We start from the raw sequence: 11,405 nt of genomic DNA, 5'->3' as shown, positions 1-11,405 counted from the left end.
TAAAAAAAAAGTGAGAACAAAAAAAAAAAAAAAAAAAAAAAAAAAATCACACCACTCTGTTAGTCTTATGATAAGCTGCACTTGCACACCTTTGAGTCACTTGCTTACTGTCCACCAAGTCAAATCTGTTGGCCTGCTTCCCACTTTCCAACCTCCTTCATACAGTCACTGTTTAAACAGCAGACAAGCAGCCAGTCACAGAAATGAAAATCCTTCAACCAAAAACTTTTTGGTAAGCTGCAAAACTCTCACATTTAAAAAGCTAAAATCATGCATTAAGTGCCCAGAATATTGGGAACTGCCCTTTCCTCATCCACAGCAGGGTGCAGGTTTTAACCCTTAGCATGTCAGTATCTTCAAACCAAAAACAACTCTTGCTTTTCAAGTTATGCCCAATGTGGAGGATGCAGAGTTAAGGCTACATTTGAACGTGCGATATTTGTGAATGAGTTTTCCTCTCTTTTGGCTTTTACAATATATATCTCAGTATCTACTTTGAGCAACTCCAGTAGCCTTTTGAGTCCAATCAAAAGAGAACCCCACTGGAAATTCATGTATTGCTTCAGCTGTGATCTCAAAGCTCCTTTATGCAGTTTCTTCTGCTACCTGAATGCTTTAAGTGGAGCTAATACCAGGAAGAAGTATCCGATTAACTTGCCGGAAATTCAGCAATATGAAGAATGCTAATCAGGAAGGAAGTGAAATAGAAAGGACATGAACCAATATTCATGAGAAGATAGTTTAGAGATCAGCACTACAACCTCTATTCAAATGAGTAGTCTATTTCCTGCAGAGGAAAAAAAAAAAGGCATGTAAGGTTGTAGGATGGAAACTGTGAAATTTTAACAACTTATAGCAATCACACATGGAACCTTGACTTTGTCCATAACTACAAGCACTTTAAATGTCTGCTAAATATATAGGTCTCTTTAGAAGTGCTGCCCTGGAGGTCTAGCAAAGTACTCTGTTGGTATGTGGGAGACTAATTTACGCCTCAACTTCCCAAGCTGCTAGAAGCTGGGAGCATTGCCAAGGAAAGTTACTTATGAATTGACCCAAGATATGTTTGTAGTCCTTTCTACTTCAGGCTCATAGCAGGCTTCATAAGAACTGTGGTTAGTGCATCTGGACTGCTAAAAGGTTTTTAGGGTTACATGCAAAACAAATTAAGCAAATGGACAGACTAGGACAGTATATTATTTGTCTGCTTGAAACTTTATATGCAATATTGAAAATGTGCTTTCTACTGAGTCAGCTGCTCCCTAAGCAGTATTTTTATCCTGGAATATGTTAAGGAATTCACCATTAGATGTTTACTAAAAGAAAAAAAAAAATCTTTATTATTTTTTCAGGAGACAAACATTTCTAGACAGGACCTTGCAGCCATACTACACTGGTTTTCATAAGAGCACTTTCGTTTTCAACAACAATCCCTGCTTTAAATTTAAGCACTAGGTTTACAGGTGTGCAAAGAAAAGAGATGAGAACCGCTGTAGTAAGCTTAAAGCTGTAACCAGACCATAAACCTGAGCAAAAGCAAGTTGTCTATTTTCATTTCCTGAACAGCTTGGATTGCAAAAGACAAAATAATGAAAAATCACAAAACATAACCAGTATTTTCAAGTGTTCTATTTCAGTCACTTCACAAGCTGCCAATTCAAACAAGGACACTGGTTCTTAAAACACACGCAGGTTAGATTCTCCTTCAGGAAAGTGAAGAAAGCACAGAAGATAGGAAACCTCTTTCAAGTCACATTAGCTACATTCCCACACATAAAGGACTACCACAAATGGAAGATTCAGCTGCTTCTCTGCCCTTCATTGTAGCAGAGCCAAAGAAAGGCAAAGCTAACAGATTATAAAGTATAGCTTTGCATTTTGCTTTCACACCGTTTCTTTCAGTTCCCTTATGTACCGAAAAGATGCAAATGTTGCCAAGGCAAGCATCTTCCTATCTTTGTTTTCTTCTGTGTCATCAATGTCTGATGACAAAGCATCCAGAACACTGATGCAACTGCTTAATACATTCTGTTGCATTCAAAGGAAATTTAGAGTCTGATTACTTTGGCAAGGGAAATTTTATTGTTCTCAAAATAATGGTCATCAGCCAAAAAAAGTTATCCCTACTCACTACTTATCTTGGCCACGGGCATTGCAGCATTTAACCTCCATCCAGAATGGCAGGATATGCAGCCTCAGCTAAAGCAAATGCTTTTGTTGAGTAACCAGCAGCAAATGGTCAGAATACAGGGCTTCCCATCCACTTACTGTAACAAGCTCCTTACTCTGTCATAGGAGTCTCATGAACAAGCAGCACTCGGAGCAGAATTAGGTGTACTGTGAGAGTCTCTACAAAATGCTAGAGGAAAGAACTAATCCCTAATCCTACAGAGTTAACCCTTCCTCCCCGCTTAAGTTTTTCAAGGAGGTGGCTAGCAAAAGGGACAAGACATGAACTCCTAAATTTCTTTCAGTTTTATTCACAAAAAGATCTGTCACTCAGGGTACTTTGTTAAAAGCAAACACTGCATTAGCACAGTTAAAGTACTATATAACTAACTCAAGTAAAATTCACTCTACAAAGTGCATGTGAGTTCAGCTCAAGGTAACAGCCTCAAGTTGTGTCAGGGAAGGCTTAGATTGGCTACTGGGAAAAATTTCTTCACCGAAAGGGTGATCAGGCATTGGAACAAGATTCCTAGGGAAGTGGTGGAATCACTGCCCCTGGAAGTGTTGAAAAAACATGTAGATGGGGCATTTAGTGACACAGGTTAGTGGGGGACTTGGCAGTCCTGCACTAACAGTTGGATTTGATGATCTTAAAGGTCTTTTCCAACCTAGTTGATTCTATGATTCTATCATCCTCTATGAAAACCTGACAGTCCTATGCAGATGTGTCACTAAATGCAGATGTGAAGTTGTAATGGACCTGGTAAACCAGGAAGACAAAATACCATAGTAGACATTCAGCTCCTGAAAAGCCCATAATTAGCACTAAACACTATTACAAACAGGCAAAGAGATCAAAGGCAATAACTGCAGTAAGAGGTGATTGTGACATATATCCAGCTTGCCTAGGAAGGCTTCTTCATTACATCTGACTTCTTTAGCTGACTTCTTTCATTATTTGTTTGGGAACAAGCTGTTACTTTCCACTGCTGGGCAAAGACTGCCCAGTTACTGTGCTATGGCAAAGTAGCTCTTCTGCCAGTGTGGGAATGATCCGTACAGAACAGAGAACTGGCAAAGTGAGCAAAAAAAAAAAAAAAAAATAGGAGATACTATCCCTCATTTTGAGCTGCAGAAAAAGTAACAAGAGCAAATGAGAGCAGATGTTATATCCTCTGTTTTTCAGGCAATATTTTGCTTGTCAATGATCTTGATTTGAGAGAATCTTTTCAGAAACAGTCAGGAAGACGGTCTGTGTGCCACTTACCTTCTGCACAACTCTTTGGAGAGCTTGTTCCATACTTCTACATGATTCTGGCATTAACTTTGCTTCTTGATTTTCAAAGGATGTATCATGCAAATCTGCATTTTCTAGATGTCCAAAAAGTGTTCTGACACAGTGTGCGTGTTCTTTTGAAATTCTAGTAGGGTCCATCTGAAACAAAAATGTAAGTACAACCATAGTTTTAAGTGTCTGTCCAAGAGACATTAAGAGCATTTAAGACAGGAAGTACTTTAAATCATCTAAAAGTTTGAAACCTAAGTTTATTATCTAAATTTTCATTGTGAACAATAAAGAAAGAAAAAGTTCCCCACATGAAGGTTTATTTCATCCAACAAGCATGTGAGATAGAAGAATGAATTATCTTCTGGAGCTGCCTAGTTCATTACATTAGACTAGATATGAGACTTCCAAAAATTAAAGATAAATCCCAGTCCTACAGTACAATCAATAATCCTGAATTCCATTTTTCAACCACTCAGGGTAATATCACAATTATTTTAGCAGGCCATCCTATCTGCAAAAACTATAGTTTGCAAGATGGCACACAAATGCCAAGTAGAGGAATTTGGGGAAGGTATGTAGGACATCTAGCACATCATCTTCAAGAGGAGAAACAGAAGAATGGAAGCTAGTTATCACTGAAATTATTTTGTGGGTGTACTGGTTTTGGCTGGTGTAGAGTTAATTTTCTTCACAGTAGCTGGTATGGGGCTGTGTGTTGGATTTGTGCTGAAAACAGTGCTGATAACACAGGGATGTTTTTGTTGTTGCTGAGCAGCACTTACACAGAGCCAAGGCCTTTCTGCGCCTCACAGCACCTCACCAGTGAGCAGGCGGGGGGTGCACAAGGAGCTGGAGAGGACACAGCCAGGAACAGCTGACCCCAACTGACCAGAAGGATATCCCAGACCATATGGTGTCATGCTCAGCATGTAAAGCTGGGGGAAGAAGGAAAGGGGGGATGTCTGGAGTGATGATGTTTGTCTTCCCAAGTAACTGCTATCTGTGATGGAGCCCTGCTTTCCTGGGGATGGCTGAACACCTGCCTGAACATGGGAAGTGGTAAATGACTTCCTTGTTTTGCTTTGCTTGTGTGCATGACTTCTGCTTTACCTGTTAAACTGCCTTTATCTCAACCCACAATTTTTCTCACTTTTATTCTTCCAATTCTCTCCCCTGTCCCACTGGGAGGTGGTGCTTAGTGAGCAAGTGGCTGAGCGGTAGTTAGTTGCTGGCTGGAGTTAAACCATGCCAGTGGGCAAGAGATATTGCTGTGTGAAACAGTCACCAAATAAGACAGCACAAATTCAGAAGGACCAAAAGGTGATAAAACTGTATCACAAAACACCTGTTTCATGGGACAAAACCTGGTAAATATAGAATATCTGTAAGATATTTTTAGCTATCAGTCTTTGTGATTGAATCAAGTATACTTTTAAACTGTAAGGTTAGAATACTCCTGAACTCTATCAGTTAGATAAACTGGAAGGGTATTCCAAAGATTAGGATTGGGCCTTTGCAGAGTTTAATTGCATAAATATTGTCCAAAACATTTCACTCTCTCTTCCCACACTCCATATGCTTTACACTCAAGAGAGATTAACCACTGCCTTTCAGAGATGGCCTAAGACTCTCAGCAATTGTTCTCAACTTGTATTTATTCCACTTTTACTTCAGGCTTGGAGAAGGGTTTGTGCACCCAAGACCTTGTCTAAGTTCTCTAACTGTAATAGCTGGTCTTATCAAAAGCATTTACTTCTATCTTTCCACATAAGGTGGAAGGAACAATTTTATCTGAGTTACAAAAGGTAATGCATTATTTATAATCACAATGAGGGAATGCCAAGGCATTATGGATAGTGCATCTCCAGTGTTCAGTTTTCTTTAACATAGCACTGTACAAAACAAAACATCAAAAGGAAGTTTTGCAGAATACAGAACAGCCAGACCGAATCAAATATGTTACATCATTCGTTCACACAAACATCAATTCTACTCCCTAACCCAAAAAAGAACCAAACTTGAAAGCATAAGGTTGGGATTACAGAGGTGAATTTAAGTTTACAACAGCCAGGCAGCCATCCAACAGGCACATGCTGCAGAGAAACATTTGTTGCACAGATGGCAACACCAAATGCTGCCTCCTCCATCACCATCCTTCTGATGTCTCCAGATGAGAAGTGTTTGCCTGATTCATTCAAACCAGCATCAGCCTCTGTGACCTGATTTAGCTGTCTCAGTTATCCCTGCAGGTTTGGAATGAAATGGGTCAGAAATGGTTCACCTGAAGATGCCACAGCTTTGAGTGGATGAGTTGAGATGAGTTACAGAATGGCTTGGAGGCAGTAACATCTTCCTGGGATGACATAGCTGAATACAAAAGGAAATCTGCATATAGCTAATACAGCTCTATGAATACTAAAAACTACACTTATGACTTCTGAAATCAGCTAGTGCCATACAGCCCCATTAACTGTTTAAGATGATCTAAACGAGCACCTCTGTGCTTTCACCTTCTTCACCATAAACTTCACTCCTGGTTCTCAGTCTCCTCTTCTAAATAAATAATCTGGGAGGAATTTTTGCTGATCTAATTTCCTGAAAGTTTTGCACCATGAAACCGACTCCAGGTATCAGACCAGTCTCACAGCCAGTACAGGGACAAGCATAGGAATGAATGAATGAATGAATGGGCAAGAAGGCAGCACTAGCTCTAACAACTGTAAGACTGTACCCTAAAAGCATCTCTCCCAGTATGTTCCACTAGTGCCCAGAATTGAAAATTACTGTAAAATGGAAGAAAAAAAAAAAAAAAAGAAGCACAAAATGTTTACCAACAGCTGCTAAAAGGCAGCTAATAAAGAATGTCCTGGGTTGGAAGGTATCTCTGGATGTCTCTAGCCCAGCCCCCTGTTTGAAGCAGGGCCAACTTGTAACTTAGATCAGGTTGGTCAAGTCCTTGTCTAGACAAGCTTTGTGGAATCTTCATTGGTGGAGACTTTCAACCTCTCTCAGCAAGCTGTCCTGCAATTTAACTACTTTTACTGTGTAAAAACACTGGGTTTGATGTCCAGCTATAGTTCTTGCTACAGTTTATGATTGTGCCTCTCGGGTTTGCTGCACCCTTCTGAAGAGCCTGGCTCTACCCTCAGGTAACCAAAACCAGTGATTAGCTTCTCTGACCTTAGTCTGTTCTTTGTTAGGTTCAAAAAATCCAGTTCTCCATTTCCAATACACTATAGGCCCTGCCTATCACAGCGGTCTTCTGCTGGGCTCTCTCCAGTTTGTTGCTATGCCTCTGGTCCTGAGGAACTCAGAACAGGATCCATTATTCCAGATGTAGCCTCTTATGTTGGTATTGTTAGAGACAACAGACCACAGCAAATAACTGCCAGTAGATATTATCATTTTTTATCAGTAATTCTACTAGTGAGAGACTATTATCCCAGACAAGTAGACAAGAAAAGTAGGTATTACAATATAAAGATCATGAAATTTGTAAAGGCCTGAGCATCCAGCATGACAAATCATGCGTAGCATAGACTTACAGTTATCACCCATCAGCAATCAGTCAAACGTGTCATACAACACTGCCAGAACAGTAACAGCAGATTGTGCAGAAGCACTTGCTCGGGTTATATCTTATCTGCTGAAGACAGAACACTATCATCTCTGCACTTACAGTTAAAAGATTGAAGGCTTAATGGAAACACTGTAACTGATAGCTTCAGCAACTTAAAGCTGCACAGCTCATCATGACAAACTGCAAGTCTCTAGAGATCTAGAGTTTGATATGGTGAAGCTCTGATGTTGGGACTAGCTAACCTACCAGATTGCTCTTACCTTTTTCAGAGAATACCTACTTTTCACCACATTTAACCATGGAAATTAGCCACTTGTCTGAAAAGGTGTTCTCAGAAATCCTTCATATTTATCTTTATAAAGAACATGCACTGAACTGCCATGGCTGTAAACAGACATCACCAAGAACCAAGACCAAAAATGTGAGCAAGAAGTGATGCACAGAAAAAAATTCAAGGACTTTTGACAAGAACTTCTGAGGAGTCAGATGAAACACCAGAATGGTCTACAAGCAGCAGCTTGCTACCTTGCAAGGCACAGACCTTCAGCATGAAGTCCTAGAGATTTAATACCTGACGAAACATCAAGATGCAATCAAACGTATTGAAGAAAGCTTTCTAACATTTTAGGTAAACTAAATGCCCTAGAGGAATTAAAGAGAGGACTGTCTAGCTTATTTTTCCTATGTTACTACTGTGTATGCATCCATTGTGTCTGACCTTGGAATCAAATCAAATCTTTCTGTGCCCCTTCATATTCAGCATCTCTCATCACTCTCATTGCATCTCTGGACTCTATTCACCTAAATCAGGCAGCCAAAAAAGAACTCCAGCATTGCAGATGAGACCAAATGAATTTACAGAGGAACCTGTTTTCCAATGTTAAAAAGATTCAGATTGGTTTTAAAAGATACAATACATTCCAGACACCCTTCCCTAAATGTTGCCTCAGTTATGCAGTGTTACAGTACCACGTTCTGTACTCATTTCTTACAATAAATGTCTAACTTTTAGACTTGTACTTATTTTCAAACTTTAACCAATTTCCATATTATCAAATATAACTTTGCACTCCATAATCCTTCTTAACCTCCAAGGAGTCTTCCAAAAGTGCTACTGACCCCCAGCAAGCTGTTTTCTGTTAGACACTGCTCTACAATGCTCACAAAACTTTAGATGAAGTCTTAAAGGTGGTTGTTTAAAAAGAAACGCTAATGAAAGTCAGAGTTCTACAGATGCATGAAAAGACAATAAAAATCTGACTATCAGGTCCCCATTTATCCAAGTATGAATTCTTCAATATGGTAGAATATTGAAGTTTTGTAATGGGAGATAGAGATACAGCCCTCAAGTTTGGATTTGAGAACTTGCAGCTAGTACCACTGTTCAATCAGTTTCCCACTCCTTTATAATCTAAATACATTAAGGAAATGGGCCAGAAAGAAAAGTTTAAAAGCAAAGATTTTGGAGACTATGCTTTAGCATTTACCAGTGAAAGTTAAACAAAATACTTTGCTCTCTCACCTTGCGCTGTGAATGAGCCTCTGTTACATGAGTATCTCCAGCTGCTGCGAGCATCTAACTAAATTTTCATGTCATTTTCCCTGGTCATGAGAAAATGTTCCTCGTGAAGTACAAGCAAAATAAACATGTAAGTCAAATACATTTTGGAAGTATTTGATTTCCTGGATTCAGTACACTGCACAAGATGGTCCAAAAAGAAAGACTAGAGAGAGCTTTTTCATGTTTTTACATTTCAGAACACTATTATGAGAATATTGGTAAAATCCAATTCTCAGCTTTTTTCTTTCTTTTTTAGATATATCAGCTCATTGTCTCATCTGCATAGCACTGCATTATTTCTTGGCCACAAACATGTGTTTACCCGTGAAAATCTAGTGTTAGTCTTAGTTATGTGTCTTGTGAAATTTCAAATGCTCAAGCCACAGAATAAACAGAACTAAGGAAAAACCAAAACCTCAACCATTGTCTCAGCTCATATTGTGTCATGATCCAGCCCAAATGATTTTATGCAAATACACATAAAATGTGTATGGTAAAACTGAGTCAGAGTTTACTCAGCCTTTTAGGCCTCTTAGTTTAAAGAGCTTTTAAAATGTACAATTTCTTAGTATCAGTCTATACAGTCAAATCTTGCTAATTCACATTTGGTTAATTCACCAGCCAAGCAATTCAAATCTTTTGAACCACAGCTTCTATTACTGATGTCCCATTATTTCAACAAAATACATCACAAAACCAAGTTCTGTTATTAAACTACAAATTTAGATAGCTGAAATTTGTGCGGAAAAGTACAAATTGAGATAGCTTAACACAACTAAATCTTATGGCAATCTTTTGAAAAGAAAACCGGTTGGATCATGTCCCATATAAATAAAACAATCTTTCAAGAGAGTTGAATAAGATTTAACTTCTGCAGCGCCTACTATATATTTTTCCATCTTATTTCACAATAAGAAATTGGTGAATAAATATGGATTACTGTATGTTATTACTGTGAATGGTGTACTTTGAAAGTATACTTATTGTTATAGTTTTCATTGATGTCAAAGAAGACTTTTTCTACATTAGAAATTTTCCAGGCAATGACTTCAGTCAAGTCTACATCTAGCTACATCATCTCTTTTACATTTTTCGAAAGCTCAACTTTACAAAGGACTCCATCCAACAGCATTACTCCAAATCTACACAAACAAGAAACTTGCAAGAGAATTAAGCTGCCAAATGCAGAATTACACCCAGGCTATGTAATTTTTCAAATTAAGGAAGCTGATGAAGAATATCCATGATGGTAAGAAAGCTCATTTTAGCCTATGTTAGGCATGTGTGAAGCACTGACACGAACCTGTCAGAAAGAGTCCTTAATGAGGGAGGGGAAAGGTAAAGAGGATGGAAAAATAGGGTTTTCAAAAAGTATATTTTGATTCATTGTTTTGATTGCAATGGCTCTCTAACCTACTGATTAATGTATAGCTGTGCATTTCTATGAGCTGTGTTTTGACAAAGGTGTCTTCAAGTTCATGTAGACCTGGAGCAAAAAACATTTCTCTGCCACAAGCTGAAGCAGGCATTAATTTACTTCACTGTCAAGCAAACAAGTAGCTTTAAGCTACTTCACAATGAGTCCCAGAAATTAAATGTCACTCTTCTGAAGCATACGGGATACGATTAACTAAGCACTGTACTGCTGTTCCATTTTATTTTTCTAAAAATGGCAAACACAAAGCCATTGTCAGTAGAAAAATATGAATTGGTCTACATAATAAACGATCTGCAGTGTTACTATATATTTGATAGTCATTCATCTGTTTAAGTGGGTATACAGTTGTGCAGGTATAGTCTGTTTCAGAGTGCACTTTGTTAAGAAATCCAGTCTGCTACATCAAGATCAAGTGCATCTACCTAGAAAGTAAACCGAAAGAAACAGGTTTCCACTCCCCACTGACTTCACATGAAAAGTACACACAGCAGAAGTACCACTTCCATGAGGGCAGTGAGACCTGTATTAACAGAACTAAGTAGCACCCAACATAAAAGCCGAGAAGAAAGCTAATACCTAGCCCTGAGAAGCAAACAGCCAGCAGCCCCCCACTTCCTCTGAGAGGGCTCAGCCGTGCGGGGTGGGGGGGAGCCGCGGCAGTGGTGAACCCCCGCCGGCGGAGCCATTTCCAAGAAGCGGGCTCGTCTTCTTTCTGAAAGCCTAACCGCTCGCCACCTCATCTCCCCCCGCAGCGACGCGTCCCCGCGCTCCTTCCCACAGGCACTGCTGCCTCTTCTTGAAGCATCCCCTGGCAGGCCTGGGGCCTGGCGGCCGAGAGGCAGGCGGCCCCCACCGCAGAAGACCCCTCACACAGGATCCCGCTCCACAGTGCCCCTGCACAGTCTGAAGGACAAACGACGGTGTTGTGTGGTGGCTTTTTTTTTTTTCCTTAAAGGCATTTCTCCCACTGGTGAAACATTTATGGCAGTTAAAGACCTCAGTCATGTCGATCCCCTGCCAGGTAAATGACTGAAAGTGGATCATCAAAAACCACAGCCCTGCAAGACCATGAAGCTGCTTCCCAAGTTTGGGACCCCTCATGTCCGACCTCGCTAACAGACCCAGTAGCCCAAGACACACCCGCAGGCAGGAGCACTACCTAGAACAAACACCTCAGGCTTGAGCAGCTCAGCACTGAGCAGCTCCAGTGAATAGCACAGGCTGGGCAGGTACTGGGAGCCCTCCAGCCTGACCCTCTCTCAAAGCTGGGCCAACTTCAGAGTCACATAAAGGTCTCTGACTTCCTTTTGTACTAACTGCCTCAGTCCCACCGACGCGAGGACCTCGCCGCTTCTGCAAGGTGTGAAGC

At 40.1% G+C, this 11,405-nt stretch overlaps 1 protein-coding gene across 1 annotated transcript in view; it reads right to left on the bottom strand.

Moving 5' to 3' along the window:
* TNFSF11 (tumor necrosis factor (ligand) superfamily, member 11) overlaps window positions 1–5,998 on the bottom strand; it is a 17,360-nt gene extending 11,362 nt beyond the window's left edge. Inside the window, exons 1-2 of the mRNA XM_010021790.1 lie at window positions 5,968–5,998; window positions 3,437–3,604 (exon numbers count right to left, since the gene is read on the bottom strand). Coding sequence (XP_010020092.1) covers window positions 3,437–3,604; window positions 5,968–5,979 — 180 coding nt within the window. The 5' untranslated portion in view covers window positions 5,980–5,998. The remainder of the gene's footprint in view (window positions 1–3,436; window positions 3,605–5,967) is intronic.
* Between the last annotated feature and the right edge of the window lie 5,407 nt (window positions 5,999–11,405).

Source organism: Nestor notabilis, unplaced genomic scaffold (genome assembly GCF_000696875.1).
Source record: "Nestor notabilis isolate BGI_N333 unplaced genomic scaffold, ASM69687v1 scaffold6399, whole genome shotgun sequence".
In the NCBI taxonomy this organism is placed as follows: Eukaryota; Metazoa; Chordata; class Aves; order Psittaciformes; family Psittacidae; genus Nestor; species Nestor notabilis.
The sequence above is the reverse complement of the archived record's forward strand: the minus strand, read 5'-3'. Positions and strand labels throughout refer to the sequence as shown.